The sequence below is a fragment of the Paroedura picta genome, chromosome 3 (assembly GCF_049243985.1).
Source record: "Paroedura picta isolate Pp20150507F chromosome 3, Ppicta_v3.0, whole genome shotgun sequence".
Lineage (NCBI taxonomy): Eukaryota > Metazoa > Chordata > Lepidosauria > Squamata > Gekkonidae > Paroedura > Paroedura picta.
Genome location: NC_135371.1, coordinates 104,173,967 through 104,190,445, shown reverse-complemented (window position 1 = coordinate 104,190,445; position 16,479 = coordinate 104,173,967). Strand labels below are relative to the sequence as shown.

General features: G+C 43.8%; 1 protein-coding gene across 3 annotated transcripts in view; it reads left to right on the top strand.

Moving 5' to 3' along the window:
- SH3PXD2B (SH3 and PX domains 2B) overlaps positions 1-16,479 on the top strand; it is a 182,759-nt gene that overhangs the window by 111,560 nt on the left and 54,720 nt on the right. For all 3 annotated transcript variants that reach the window (XM_077327052.1, XM_077327050.1, XM_077327053.1), the window contains 2 exons: positions 2,555-2,646; positions 15,483-15,508. In XM_077327052.1, the coding sequence (XP_077183167.1) occupies positions 2,555-2,646; positions 15,483-15,508 (118 nt within the window). The remainder of the gene's footprint in view (positions 1-2,554; positions 2,647-15,482; positions 15,509-16,479) is intronic.

The window sequence follows — 16,479 nt, the reverse complement described above, 5'->3', positions numbered from 1 at the left end:
ACCTTGCATTGCAAAGCACTAAAGCCAGATCCTCCATAGCCTCCACCATCACACATCTGGGGATGGGATGGAGGTTAGAAGAGGAGCGAGCATGACCAGGCCTCATGTGGGGTGGCAGCGCTCCCATTTCTTCTTTTGTCCAACCCTCATCCCCTGCGATATCATCCCTGGCCCATTATGATCGAATCCCGATTCCAGGAAGTGGCCCCTCACTCAGCACACTCAGTACCAGCATACCAGAAACCGGTAAACAGACAATGGTTTTAACTCTCACCCATACAAGGCAGAAGCTTCCAAGGGGGCCCTTCTGCTCAGCCAGAGGAGAGGAGTGGAGGGGGTGGGTATGCAAGGGGATCTAGCTGTATATTGATCTTCCACGCAGCATGCCTCTGTTGCGATTCTAACTACCTCATTGTTTGTGTCAGTACCTTCTCTAATGTTCCTAGCTGGGGAGGCTTCAGTGCACGAGCCCAAGGATCTTTTCTGTGCAGTGGGCCTTATGTCTCATTCTCCTCCGTCTCCATTCCCCATCCTGTCCTCCACAACTCCAGTCTAGTCCACAGGAGGAAAAAACAGTCCTGTACTGTGCCCCCCCCCCGATGGAAATGAGGTGGTACATGCTTAGGTACCCCCATCACCTCAAAAAATCCTCTGAGGAAGGGTGGAGCACTATACTCTGGCATCCGTCCTTTCTGCCACCTTTCTCACTGAAGGTCTGTCCACACTATTTTAAGGACATCGTAATCCTTCATATGAGTACTTCATGTTTTTAGGTTTTGAACCTTCCTGTAGGTTAACAGTGTCATTCCCTTTAAATCTGCATTGTTCCCATCTGAAGTTCTCATCATCAAACTAGTCTTGCTTACCCACTAGACGTAGATTAAGGCCCCCCTCACCAGGTCTACAAGACTCTTTGCAAAGACATTTTCCCCCATCGTCATGAGATGCAAACCATCTCCCAATAGATTGACTATCTTATGTAGCCGACAATGGTCCAGTTGAATCCTTGTTGTGAAAACATATCCTGGTGCCGACCGCAGTTCAGACAATGAACTGTTACAGGATAAAAGCAAAACAAAACTATGCTGCATCAAGAAAACATCAGGGTTATGGAAGTTTGATGTAAATAAAATTCATGATCACATGGCAAACCTGTGCTAGATTTTGGAAAAGTCTTGGGAATATCAGAAGGAATTCTAAATCTGCTTTATTGACTACAAGAAAGCTTTTGATTGTGTGGATCATGGGAAATTGTGGGAAGCCCTGCAAAAATTGGGAATGCCAGTGCATTTGATCCAACTGATGCAGTCATTCTACGCAAACCAAGAAGCCATTGTACGTATACCATTTGGTGACACTGACTGGTTGAAAATAGAGAGTGAAGTGTGCCAAGGTACTTCATTATCTCTCTTTTTTTTGGAGAGACCTCATCCCTCATTTCCTGTATCTCAACTACTTCTTCTTTTATCCCCCCTCCCAGTCCATCTGCATAGTAAATGGACTGCTGATTGTCTAGAACTCACTCTGGTCACCAGCTAGTATATGCAGCATGTCTCTGTGGGGTTGGCCAGTGCTGCCTGATCTTGTCTAAGCACACATCTTTCCACTTTCATTTCAGGATGTGCAAGCGAAGCTTTTTTTACCTGTCTTGTACGTGTGCAGCTCCAGGTAGCAGAAGAGTTCAGGAAACCGGAATCTGAGCTTATATAGAATCAGAAAGTCCTCTCAAATCCAGTGAAACAGTCATGGCTTATGGGGTGTTGCAGGGAGTATTTCATCCCCCATCACTGTATCCTGCCAAAGGGGGAAGGGAATGCGGAGAGTCCTTGCTGAAGGCTGTTGGGAAGTGCTGGTGAAATTGCTGGAGCATCCACACAATGTAGTTCCGCACCTAGTGGAACATGGCACCAACAAGTAATGTCATTGTGATAAAATGACCCCCTCCCAAGCTCTCCCTCCTCCTTTAACCACAGGGAATAAGGGATTTGCTCTACAGCACTATATCCTTGCTAAGTTATTGTGGTCATTAATGCAACAGCAGAATGGACAGTCTTTAGTTTTACTGTATTTTTACAGTTCAGGGGAGAGGGCAGTTGTCAGTAAACCCCTTAGGAAATGCCTACCAGTAGTCTCTGGAAGTCTCACTGTGAAATTCTATGCAGTAAATACAAAAACTGCTGTGCTTGCAAAAATGCAAAATTCCCAGAGCAGAAGTCCAGTGCTGAAGGACGATGGAGAAGCTGTAAGCAACAAGTGAAAAATGAAAATACTTTCTAATGCTAAGAACAGAATAGGCAGGAAGACCAGTGCTTTCTGTGACTTTTTATATCTCTGAAAGTGTGCTATGATGATTGGATAGGCATAATCATGAATCAGAGGGAGGGAGGGAGGGAGCAGTCCAGTGCTACTGTGGCAAATCTTTGGTGATGAGCAGCACATTGAACTGAAAATGTCCTTGGCCCTCCCTTTGTACAGCCTAGGCACAGACATGCCTGCACTGTGTGATTGGCACACCAGCTTTTTCGTTTCCCAAGTGGTGTTTTTTCTCTTGCAGGCTCTGATCCAGCTACCTCCATACATCTCTCAGTGTGATGAGGTCCTTCGGTTCTTTGAAACAGGACCAGAAGACTTAAATCCCCCCAAAGAGTAAGTTGGCTAGAAGCAGCTTACCCAGCTGCACTTGAAAATATTAAGACTGCAGTATGTGACATAGTAGGAATACTCCAGGCACTGTAACTTCTACAGGGAGGAGAAGATGGACCTGTTATACTTGCATTGTTTCTGCATACATAAACATAACGGGAGACTGTGACTTAATTGTGGCTACTGAACTAACATGAATGTACCAGCCTGTTGACCTTGCTCCCCTCTGGCTGCCTTCTGCTCTGACTGAAAGAGGATAAGTGCTTCCACACAGGGAAGTCACACACACACACACACACACACACACACTGACAGCAGCACCCTCCCCCTCCACCCGCAGTGAGTAGGAGGATCCAAATGGCCTTGTGCCCAGTCTGTGCACAACACGTCTGACTTCTATTTCCTTCCCCTTTACTCTGGAGAAATATACAGACTCCTTTTCTTTTGAAAGGAGAACCTGCAGGGCGACTGCTCTTGGACCGACCATCTGGTTATTCCCTTATAGTTATCTTGGGGAAATAGGGAAAGCTCTGAATTTAAAAAAGCTGAGTTATGCTCCTCATTCCTCCTCCCTCCTTTAAAGGGATTTAACCCCCACTTCTTTACCAGTTAGCACTGTAACGCTGCATTGAAGCTAGGGAGAAAGAGCAGGTTTTGTAAACCCTACTTTTTACTACCTGAAGGGGTCTCAAAGCGGCTCACAGTCCCCTACCTCATCTCCCGATAATAGACACCCTGTGAGTTAGGTGCGGCTGAGGGAGGTCTGAGAGAACCAAGACTGGCCCAAGGTCACCCAGTTGACTGCAAGTGGAGGAGGACTGGGGAATTAAACCCAGTTCTCCAGATCAGAGGCCACTGCTCTTAATCACTACACCATGCTGGCTCTTTAAAGGAGCAGCTGAGCTGTGGGAGCAATCTGCAGACACAGCCGTGGGGAACAGAAGTGGGAATGGCAGCAAAGAAGGCAGTGCAATCATGGGACACAGACTGCAGTCCTGCACGACTTGCTGTAGCAACTCCTTTGGAAACAACCCAAATGGCCTACAGCTAATTCCCAGAGGTGAGAAGCGGCAGGGTACTTCATTAATTTCCCCAGTTAGAGCCAGCAACAGAGGGGCAACAAGAGGAACAGCAGATGGGGTGGAATACTTTGTTGGATCAGCTGTAGAGATAGGGGTATCTCTGTTCTAGAACATGCTGTGAGGTTTTTTTTTTGGTCAAGTATGTCTGTGCTTTCCAGAAGAATCCCTGCAGTCGACGTAAACGGGCTTTTCCCATTGTGAATCCATTGCCACTCCCAGCAGGAACCTTGGCCTGATATAAATGTGGCATTCTGCTGGATGAATGAACTGACATGTGTGACTTTGCATGTGCCCAGCATCTCATGGTGCACTGATCTAATATTGTTGTAGAGTGTTTAAGCACATGTGGTTTGCACTCCAGCACAGCACTTGTATGGATTATGGATCTGATGTGGGGTTCCTGAGAATTCTGTTTAAACAAGAAGCTGGACACAGACAAAGACATTAAGTTAGTTCTCTTGGTCTGCCAGCAACAGTTCAAAGAGGGCTCGCCTCACCTGCTATGCAATCCCTGTTCCATCTTTTCCTACTAGAAATAGGATTCATTTCTGCCACCAACCCACCTATGTCTCAGCCCCTATATCTAGCAGTGAAGTGGCGATTTTTTTCTCCTTTGTAAGTTTGATCACTTAGTTACACCTCCCTTTCGGGGAGCCACATATTGAAGCAGTGGCAGTTCTGTTTCAAGTAATTTATTTTGTTAAACTGAGTTCCTGATTGATTTTTGTATATAGCCTCTTTTAACAGTCGCTAGCAAGACTAATAATTTTAAAGTTCTAAACAGCCCATGATTGTATACTGCAGAAAGCAGCCTACAGCAAAAGACAACTTTCCTTTTGCTAAACTTTAGGGTGATTCAGCCCCATAAATGACCGCCTCGTGGTTGGAATGGAAAACAAACAAACAAGGTATCTTCAGGGAGGAACGCCTGCATCATCCCTCCTTCCCAAAGTGATGCAAGACTTGTCTTGTGATGATGAGTTGCTTGTGGTTAGACACCCTCTTGTAGAATTTCTGAGCATAAATATAAACACCGGTCCTGGCTGTTGCCTCTACGTGGCTGGAGTGTGTTGGCCTTGCAAGGAAAGATTTATTGTGCAAGATGAAATTGAGAAATCTTTTATATTGTAACGGAATTGGTTATATTGTTTATACTCTGTGTCTAAACACAGACCCCTTCAACATCTAAACTGTCTGCAAGAAGTTTTCATTAAATGCATGTAGAGTTCCCCCCCCCTGTTTTCCTTTTCCTAACATTGCTAATGTCCCTTGACCTCTTATTTTCTTGACTTGTCATAGTTGCTTCTCTGACTGCCAGTCACTTGATTAGATTGTGCAAGGGCCCTACAGTCCATTAACTAATAACATGCTGTCAGCCTGTGTTCCATTCATCTGCCCAAAATATTGCTTGCCCATTAACCTACAGCCCTTTGGTAATTCATAAGCTTAATGCAGCAGCTCAGGGATGGAAGGCATAGAGAGAAGAGGAGACTGCATGCGTAGCTTTTTGAATGGAATGAGTGGCTGATGGAGTCATCTATTGTTAGGCCTTCCTATAGAATCTTACTTCTGTAGTCTACAGGAGGGATGGATGGGATTTGGGGGAATTATTTCAGAGCCTGATCAGTTTATTTAAAAAAAAAAATTTAAAACTTAACCTTACACTAACAGACAGGTTTTGTGATGTGGCTCCTATCCCACTCCATCTCAGTCACCATCAGTAGAATATAATATTTAAATACAGCTGCTCTATAGTTATGTTTATATGTGGGGCTTACCAAAGAACACATATAGAGATGAAATGCTTGTCTATTCCAGCCCACTATATTATTTATTCCAGTCTTTCTCAACTCTTTTTCCATTGAGAAACCCCTGAAACATTCTTCAGGCTTCCAAAACCCCCAAGACTAGAGCCTGTTCTGTCAGATGCCTTGAAGTACTGATCTCAATTGGCATGTAGAAGAAGAAGAGTTGGTTCTTATATGCCGCTTTTCCCTACCCGAAGGAGGCTCAAAGCGGCTTACAGTCACCTTCCCTTTCCTCTCCCCACAACAGACACCCTGTGGGGTGGGTGAGGCTGATATTCCTGCCCGGTAAGAGCAGTTTTCTCAGTGCTGTGGCGAGCCCAAGGTCACCCAGCTGGCTGCATGTGGGGGAGCGCAGATTCAAACCCAGTTCGCCAGATTAGAACGCACTCCTAACCACTGGCACAAATATGTATAATCCATATTTGTGAATGAATACAGAGAATAAAATGCAAACAGGGGAGCTAATTCGCCATGACTTGTTAGAGAACTGTGACATCTCTAGGCAATGTATACTTGGTAAAGATAGAGTGCCCCATTCACAACAGCAGTTGCATGCAACACTATCTTTCTAGTTATGTTAAGCTGATTTTAACATCTGTTGTGACTGCTGAACACAAAGCATATTAGTCTGCTTCAGTGGCTGCCCCCAAATGGTGTAATCTCTGTCTCATACATGATGTTATCAGCTGTATGTTTGAGGATCAAATGGGAAGATCTATGTACTTGATGCCAGAGGGAGTAGTAAATATTGACTTCAGTATTTAAAAAGATTGCTGGGAATTAAAAAAAAATTAACTATAGTGTCTTAGTATTCTAATATAGCAGATCTTGCTGAAGCTGATTAAATTTTGAGCAACCAGATAGAGTTGTGTGCTTGATGACTATGCTAGAACAGAGCTGTGTGCTTGATGACTATGCTAGAACAGGGCTGAAGCTGCATCTTGACTTGAAGGTGGTATTAGTGCAAGGAGCTTTTCTGACCATGCTTTGCCCTTTCATTAAAAGAAAAGTGGAAAGGAGGGAACGTGCAGTTCTAAGAGTTCTTTAATAGATCCCGGTATTGCTGCCAGCAATAAACTGCTATGTCTCTAGGATGGCCCCGTTGTGTTTCATGGCTAAGGTGGAATGTTCGAGGGATATTTATTAGCTACAATTCAAAATGTTAATTAATAAAAGTCCTTGACTCTCCTCTGAAGGCAGTATTATGAAGAATTTTTCCAGTATCGTATGGCCTGATACACTGCCAGCCAATGCTCTATCTGGGGTTTAGCTGAATGTAATAATTCTTAGGGGAGATAAATGCCTTGAAAAGGAGCTAGGTCTTACAATAATAGGAAAATGTCCTTTCATAAAGTAGCAAATACATGGGCAGGGGAAATTATCTTGTTAAAATTATCTTGTTAAAAAGCCAAATACAGTGATCATTTTGATAACTCTCTTTGGTGCTAGTATAGTGCTAAACATATCCATGTTTGAACTGGGTAGCTGTGTTGGTCTGAAGTAGCAAAACAAAAAAGAGTCCAATAGTACCTTTAAGACCAACAAAAATTTATTCAAGGTGTGAGCTTTTGAATGCATGCACTCTTCCTCAGACTAATTGAACAACCATCATGACTATGGAGATACAAGGCAAAAGTGACTTGTGGCAAATTAATAAACTGTGTCATAATATCCTAATTAAGCCAGATGATGCCATATGATCATTCTTTCCTAAAACAGCTTATCAGTCCTTTTGAGTTCAGTTGTAGTTCACAAAAACATTGGAGAAATAAAACTGTCCATGTTAGTGATTAATGGCAAACATTTTCCCAGTTGTTGCTGGTCCCATCCATCTCCACCCAAGTGTGGAAACATCCCTTCAAGTGACAAGCTGGCAACTATCTTGTCCTGTGACCAGAGAGTTAAATTCAAAATTACAATATAGCAATAAAACATTCAACAGGGGACCTCAAAGTAGCTGTTTTATTGCAAAGGAATTTCAAGAACAGATTAGAAAGGGAGATTGCAGAAATGCAAGTTATTACAACACTCAAAACAATGGCATACCCTGTAATCAACAAGGGCTTTTTAAAAATCTCACTATGCATGTTAACTTCATTAAACTCTTATATCCATATTCCTTCCAATCCTCTCTTTTTAATTTATATTATCGGGGATAATGTGACTGTTAGTAATATATAATGTAATTCTGAATTTAACTCTCAAGTCTCAGGACAAAATACTTGCCAGCACAACTCGTAGGGATGTTCTATATTTCTGTGGCCACCTGGCCTGAGGTTTTGAAACCATGCCATGACATGTAGGCCACGGGATATTTCGAATTTGTGAAAACCCTCGACATAGTGTGCAGGCAGTATTAGCCTTCCCCGGGTTCCATTGGAGTGGGGGGCTAGTTTTGCAGTGGCGGGATGTCAGGATGCTATGCTCCTGCCATGATTTATATTGCTTTATTTAGCCATCTTGGTTAGTTTATCTAGCCTAGCTATGTTTTATTGCCTCAATGCTTTGGTCACTTCTTCCTGCATTCACACCCCTTCTTAATCTTGATCCTCTCACCTCTCCCCCATCCATCTCCATTCTCGTCCAGAATGCAACCTTGGGAGGATCTCCCTATCTGGTTGCTGTGACTGTTTGAAGTCTTCCCATGTTGCACAGGTTCTCACAGGGGGTGATGAGAGATTATATGCTATGCTCCTTTGTGCGTGCCTCAGTTTTGACAAAGTTTTGCTGAGACTGCTTGCCTGCTCTGAGTAAAGAAATCTTTTGCATCAAGTCAAGGGTTTGTTTTTCTGAATAACAAAAGTTCCTCACACTGGCCACCCTGGAATGATATGCATGAAGGCGTTGGAATTACATTTGGAGGCTAATATGGATGCCAAAGTGGAGGCCTGGGTGCAAGCCATGTCAACTGAACTGTAGTGTACCCCTGTGGCCACCTGTCCAACCTTGGGAGGCAGCTAGGGCCCCATGGTCCAGAATGTATGTAGACTCTGCTGAGCCATTCCAAGGACAGACATTTCTTAATGTGGTAGATATACTAACTAAATGGCTAGAAGTCTTCCCAATATCTTTGATTAGAGAATGTCATTTGTTCATGACATATGGATTGCTAGATGTGGTCATGTCAGACAAAGGCCCATAATTTACATCTGCAGCATTCCAGACATTCCTGGCTAATGGTTTAATATACCAGGCTACATTGGACCCATTCCACCCATTATCTAATGGGCAGGCAGAATGAATAATTAGAACTGCTAAAGATGTTTTATAGTGTGTCATGCATGGGGACTGGGACTAAAGACTTGCAAATTTTTAATTGGCACAACATGTCACGCCTTGCATCACAACAGGCTGCAGTCGCACAGAACTTCTGATGCACAGCAGCCGATTACATTAATTGACTGTCTGCACCCTGATTTTATGGATGCAACCCCCATGGGCCAAGATGTGGAGGGCGGAACTCAGAGGGTGTTTGAGCCAGCTGAGCATGTGTTCATGCGGAACAATGGTTCGGGGCCCGGTAGATGCCAGCCACTGTTGTTGCAGTGACTAGTCCTGTCTTTTACAAGATTCTCACCTTGCCAGAAGCACATTGATCAACTGTGCAAGCACACAGCACCAACCCTGGAAATATTGGATACTGCTCCCAGCCCTGTGGGCCAACAGGAGCCTCTTACAGCAGACTGAGATATAAATGTTTGGGGGTGGGATGGCACAGCTGCAATGGAGAATCTAGTAGCACAGAGACAATCGGGGCAGAGATGATGATGCTGTCCCTGCATCACCACCTGAAGTAGTTATTAGACCATCTGGTAGGTAGCGAGCTTAGCCTGGATATTTATGGGGCTACGTTGAATCAGGGGGGAGGAGTGTTATGTATTAATCGCACGTAGGAACATAAGGTTGGAACATGGCTTTCTGTTTCATGTTGCTTTCTGTTTCTGTTTCATGTTGTTAGTTGCTGTAGAGAAGTGGACTAAAGATATTGGTTGAGAGTGGCTGTCCATGTAATCTGTTATACAGCCTTTTCCTTATCCATGACATATTATACTGGAGAAAGCATTAGTTCCCCACCACATCCTCTATAGCATCTCTCTCCTACAGTCACAGACTAATTCAAAAGGGCTTTATGTAAAGAGTATTTCAAAACTTTGGACATCCTAAAAGAAAAATGATAACCTGAAGCTTTTTGTCTAGTTTAGCTAAGCAACAGGGATGACATTTTCTCATAAAGCTTGGGGGCATTTTTTAATTTGCAGCACATCTCAAAAAGTGGCAAAATGTGGAAGGTGCCTAAACAAGCAAATGAGTCAGTGGGAACTTAGATAAGGTTGACCTTTTAGAAAAAGCCATGCTAGAGTGGCCCTGCCATCACTTTGACAGTAGGGAATTAGCTAACTGCCAGCCCACTTTAAGTAGATGAAAGTAGAAGTAGGAGAGACTACTGGTCCTTAAGCAGCGGCTGGATAGGTACTTATCATGGATGCTTTAGGCAGATCTTGCTTTGTGCAGGGGGTTGGAATAGATGGCCTGTATGGCCCCCTCCAACACTATGATTCTAAATAGGTAAAGAAATGTATGACTTCTTATTGCCTTTATAGTGTGTGTATAAAACCACACTCTACTTTATGCCAAAGGCTTCTGAGCATTTGCAAACTGCATGGAGATAGTTGCTCTGCCATATTTCCTTAAATTTATCCAACCCATCAATCGGTGATGCATAGGCAGGTGAAGTACTAATGGATAAGGAAAGCTACTACTGCATCCAGTTCTTCTAAGACAGAGACAAAAAATGAAGATTTCCTAAGAAAGATCTTTAATGGCAAACCAAAAAATAAATAGAGCTGGGAGGAAATTACCTATCCATCCTGTGTGTGCTTGCTGAGGAAGACCCTTGGGTTAAGTGTAACAGCCCCTGAGTCTCCAGCTCAGAAAGGATACTGCCTAGCTGGAGTAGGGAACATTTAATATTTCATAGCTAGAGTAGGGAACATTTTATGTGGTAAGGTCAATTAACACAGTGGCCCCCAACCTTTTTCAGGCCAGGGACCGGGGGGGGGGGAGGAAGGTGCGGGCACCGGTGTGCTGGTGGGTGCAAATGTGCAAGCGCAGCAGCTCTGCGCCTATGCGTTTGCACCCACGCCTCCCTCCCCCACACACACTGTGCGGCGCTTGCTGCACCAGGGCCCGGGAGTGATTGCTCCTGGCGTAGTGAGTGCTGCACCATGGGGGGAGAGGTGTGCCTGTTGGCATGCCAGTGCCCACGCCTCCCTCCCCCCACTGCGGCCTGGTACCAAGGGCACCACAGCCCGGTACCGGTCCGCTGCCCGGGGGTTGGGGAAGACTAAACTAATACATATGTGGGAAACAAATAGTTAATTAATTCTGTATATAGAGTGTCGGTTTCAAAGACAAGGCCTGACATTATGCAGTCAGAATGCACAGTCTGCATGCATGGCTCCCAAGGCTGCCTGTTCAGTGATCCTGCAGATCTGTAGATAAAGCACCAAGGAGTAGGTGAAATGTTCCTGTTAAATGTGTCCCACTGCAGCTCCGCCTCTTCCCTTTCTTCTCCCCCCCCCCCACAGCACACCTGCAATCCTCCTAGCTCCTTTCTTTCCTATGATAAGGCTCAAAATACATTATGTGGGCAATATTCCTTCAGGAGGAATGGCTCTGGTCTCTCTAATGTTACTGGAGCACAGCTGACTATGATATATGGATGTCTCCATGAGCCTGTTCCTGGAATTAACATAAATCTAGCAAGGAGGCTAATCTTTTCTGTCTATTGCTTCTCTTTTGTTAGAGCAGAGCACAGCATATTGCTTTAATAACCCCTAAGAGAACATGTGTGATGAAGGCTAACAGCTCTGTGGTGAGGAACGTTAGCAGCTGAATCCTTTGACTCAGCAATGGCTTTTTGTCCTGGACATCTGACTTCTCAAATTCATTGCTGAAGCTCCTTCTTGCTGTTAAAAACACACTGACATGAAGAAGGGGAAGAGCTGTTTTTTGTACCCTGCTATTTATTATTAGCAGAAGGCATCTCAAAGCGGCTTATAATGGCCTTTCCTTCCTCTCCCCGCAACAGGCACCCTGTGATGATGTCGGGGCCGAGAGAGCTCTGAGAAAACTGTGACTAGCCCAAGGCTATCCAGCTGGCTGCATGTGGAGTAAGAGTGGGGAATCAAACACAGTTCTCCAGATTAGAAGCTGCAACTCTTAACCACTACATGCTGGCAGAGGGAAGATTATAAACACAATGCTGCTGCAGCAGCACCAGGATGGATTTAGTAATCCAAACCCAACAGCTTTTCTTGTTCCTTTAAACAACTGGATTCTCGCACTGATTACCAACAGCCATGTTTCCAAGCCTTACCCACTATACCTTCATACCTTAGGGCCCAAAGACATTCAGTAGCAGCATCTCTGGTTATTTAAACTCAGTTTGGTTACTATCGCATCTAACAAATTTGTTTGAGCAAAGGGCACACAGAAAGGAGAGTGCATAAAGCTCTCCTCCCCTGAAGCACTGTCCATGCAGAAGAACTCCCAGCATTCAGACGACAAACGGTGGGGAAAATATACTGCAGGCAGCACACAGACAAGCTGTTAGCACTACACGTGGGTTTTATGTGCAGTTGTGGCAGAGCCACATTTAAACAAAGAGGTCTATCACTGTTAGCAGGTTATACTAAAATTAATCTTTAAAAGTGTGTCTTTTCCTTGATTTATCTTCCTCTTTCCCAGTCTTCTCCTCCCTCATTTTACACTTTCCTTCATGCATCTCTCCCCACTTCTAATTCTCCCTCCCCAGTTTTTCAGTCTTGGTCTCTATTCGTTGACATCCATCATGGTTGGCAACTTAGAATTTCTCTAATAGTAATACGGCAGGAAATATTTGTATATATCATAAACAGAAGGGGCGAGTTAACATTTCCCCGTGATCCATCAACAATGGTGCTCCTGCCCCCCCCCACACCTTGTACATACATAGAATCATAGAGTTGGAAGGGACCTCCTGGGTCATCTAGTCCAACTCCCTGCTCAACGCAGGACACCCACAACCCTATCGCTCATCCACTGTAACCTGCCACCCCCTTGAACGTAGACAGAATCAGCCTCTCTGTCAGAAGGCTTTCCCACCTCACCCAGTTGCCCTCCAGAAAGCACTCCATGAGTCCGTTCCAAGAACTCTTCACCCTCCTTTTTAGAATAAAGTGTGGACAGGCGTTCTTCAAGATTCTGTACCTTCTCCTCCAGGAGCACTACAAACTTGCACTTGGTGCATGTGTATTTAAAGTTACTCTGAGGTAAAAATACAAACATGCCACAGGCAGTGCATGTCACAGCTTCAGGTCCATTGCAAACTAGGCTGCTTCAATACATTGCAGGAAGAACCAGACCCCTTCTGAAAACTCTGGAACACTTACAAAGTCCTCTGGCTTGATTCACAAGCCAAGAGCCCTTTAGCTCCTGCCCTTTTGGCAAGCAAGAGCCTTTTATGGCACAAAGTCCCACCCAGCAGAGGGTGGAACTAGCAGTCAGCCCCAGGCAAAACTGCGAACTAATGCAAATTCAGCTAATCCCAGGCAAGGAACAGACAAAAAACTCAAACAGAAAAGTCCTACTCAATAAACCCCACTCTCCTGCAATCTATATACCCTCATACATTGCTGTTACACACTATAAAAAAGAACACAAGACTCACCAGTAGCTCCTGAGCTGGCTCTTTAACCTTCTCTCTGCCCAGCAGTTTGCGAAGAGTCAGGCACATTTTTAAAGTTCTTTGGAAATGGTGCTGATTTGATTTCCGATTTCTGACCTTTTCCCACTGTTGCTCCTTACTATCTAAACTGCCTTTAAAAATGTTGAATTAGCACAATTTTCCTTAGGCACCTAGACAGTAGCAGGTACTCTGTTTTACCAAAGCTTTAAAGTTCTAGATCCAAGACTTTGCCATTCTGGAAATGAGCTACTATACAGACCCTCCCAAAAATGGTATAAAATAGACTAGAGGGAGGTAGATATAATTGTGGGAAATTAAAGTGTAATTTTAGAAACAGGGAATGTAACTTCTGGAAATGGATGTGAATGTGATATGCATGAATATTCCTGTGAGCTTTAAAAAATGAAATTGTCTCATCACTTGATATGTTTGCCAAAAAACGATTCAATAATTGTTGCTATTGCCTGATATCTTTTGCATACAATTGTGATTACATGTCCGCTGTGCTGACTGTCAGGAATGCTATGCTTCTGCTATGATTGATATTAGCTTTTTCATCTGTTAGTATGCTGACCACCGTTTGGCTATGTTTTATTGCCTTGGTTTTGATCTGGGCATTCCTTTCACTTTCACACCTTTCCCCCATCCTTTCCTCATCCATCTGCAGTCACTTCCAGAATGTGGCCTTGGGCACTGCCTGTCTGGCTGTTGTGACTGTTTGAAGTCTTTCCGCTTTGCATGGGTCCTCAGGGGAGGGAGGCTGGTTGAAGGGTTATACGGCATGTCTGTTTATCCGTGCCTCAGTTTCGATAAAGTATTGTTGAGTTAACTTGCTTGCTCTGAATAAACAAAATCTTTTGCAGCAAGTCAAGTGTTTGCGTGTCTGAGCAATTGAAGATTCTCACACTGACTTGATCAGCTATCTGAAGTAGAGGAATCTAATCAAACAAATGAAGTACACTTTGGTGAGAGACATGGGTTTTGTTAGGAAAGCTTCAATGATAACTATCACTTCAGCTGTTTTTGTGAATGTGCCTTCAGGCAGCATTCAGGATGCTGGGGAGAACGGGGAGGGAGTAGTAGAACATATGCTTTACATACTGAGGGTCCTAAATTCAATCCCCAGCATCTCCAGTTTGAATGATCAAGTAATAGGTGATGTGGAAAACCTCAGACAGTACTGACTTCACTAGACCAGTGGTCTCAGTATCAGGAAGCTTTGTATGTTCATATTAAACTAAGACATACTGGACTAAGTCCCTTGTATGTGTGCCCAAGCCAGTGATGCATTTGTCTGTCAAATGATGAATACTTATTTGATGAAAGGTTGATCTCCACTTGGAATAGTGACTTAGGGACTTGGACTTTAACTTTTCAAAATTTATCTTCTTAGAATACTGTTAGGATAAAAGGAAAAGGGTTTAAGTGCAGGAGATGACTCAGTTCTTTTAGAAGACCTTTTGCATACCTACGTACCTTATGTATTTGGATTGATAGATAGAACCACAAACACTTCCTTCCAGTGAGAATTCCCGTCACAGACAAAGGATGAAGTACTCTGTATTCTTTGTGATAAGGAAGTATTGTAAAGTTATTTATTCTATGTTAGATTTATCTGCCCTCTTTCTGAATAGGACATCATAGACAATGCCTTCAAAAGGCAAGCCTAAAAGTTTCAGCGGGGGATGACTGAAACTTTTAGGCTTGCCTTTTTGAAGGTGTTCTGTTTTTAGCTTGACTCTTCTGGAAACCAGAATTAAAGGGAAACATGGGGAAACTGGGTATATGTGCTTTAACTGGTCCTGCATTCTTGTTGGCACAATGCAATAACCCCCTGCTGTTTTTTAATAATAATTCTGTTTTGTATTTTGCCTTCATATATGCCACATGTTTTTCTGTCGTAATTAAAATGCAGCTTGTATTTTTGAAAACTATTCTCCCTATTTGGGATCTAGAATTCCTAGCAAAACACAAGGTTGTGAGGAGCAATTGCCTGCTTTACAAGTAAGCAACAGAAAAGTTTTAGGATTCAGTTGTCTTACCTGGAAGCCTCCTTTGGCAAGGCAGGTGTGTAAGATCATTTAGTAAACGAGTGACAAATCCAGAAACTACCCAAAGCTTAGACTCCTGGTTCTTTATTCTTTACCATTATCACTTCAAAGCTAGATGTTGTCTTCTGTTGCAAAGTCTTGCTAATTTGTTTTGTTTTCTTCTTCTCAGGGAACCCATTGGAAAGAAGAGATCTGGTAAGACAGTTGTTCTTCACAGTTCTGCTTCACTTCTGATGTATAATACAATTATTTAAATGTCCAGACTCAGTGACTAATACAAAGTCTTAGGGAACATGTACTTCTGTAGGCAATGTAGCATTTTCACATGGGAAGACGTCTTTCAAAAATCACTGGCATGCTGCTCTTCTCCCATACTTCATTTCCTTTTCAACATGCAGACTGTTGAAGGACAGAATACACAAAAAAGACACTTTTATATATCTTTCTGGCATCTGTATAATGTCTGTGTTGGGTTCTTTGAATTTTCTAGTCTTTGTTCTAGGCTCTTCTGTATACCTCCATTGGTCCTAGATCTCTATCAGAAGCAGTCTGTTTGCATCTAAGATTCCCATTCATCCAGACTTGGAGCAGGCACATGCTGGCAGGGGCTTGTGAAAATTGTAGTCCATGGACATCTGGAGAGCCACAATTTGGCCACCCCTGCTGTAGACTATAAAGACTAGTGAAAGTGGCTCTTGAAGCTGTGTGGGAGAAGGTGGGTGTCAGAAGTATTCCTGTGTGGAGGGGAAGCCAACTACAGGAGTTACATAAGGAAGAGAGACATTACGGAAGTGGGATGAGAGAAAAAAATGCCCCTCTGATGTTCTCTTTTGGCTTGAATGACTGCTTTAACCTCAATTTTATTTATATTACTAGATATTAATCCCGCTGTAGGCAAAATAAAGCGGGCGCTAGTGGGGTGGGTGGATGGATGGGCAGAAGGAAGGGAGAAAGAAAGGAAGAAAGAAAGGAAGGAAGAGGCAGAGAGAGAAGGAAGGAAGGAAGGAAGGAAGGAAGGAAGGAAGGAAGGAAGGAAGGAAGGAAGGAAGGAAGGAAGGAAGGCATCAGTGGTGAGTGGGGATGCGGGGGGCTTGGGAGATCATGCTGGGGAGAACGGGGAGGGAGAAAGCAGTGTCGGTGGTGAGGGGGGGTCTTGGGAGATAGCG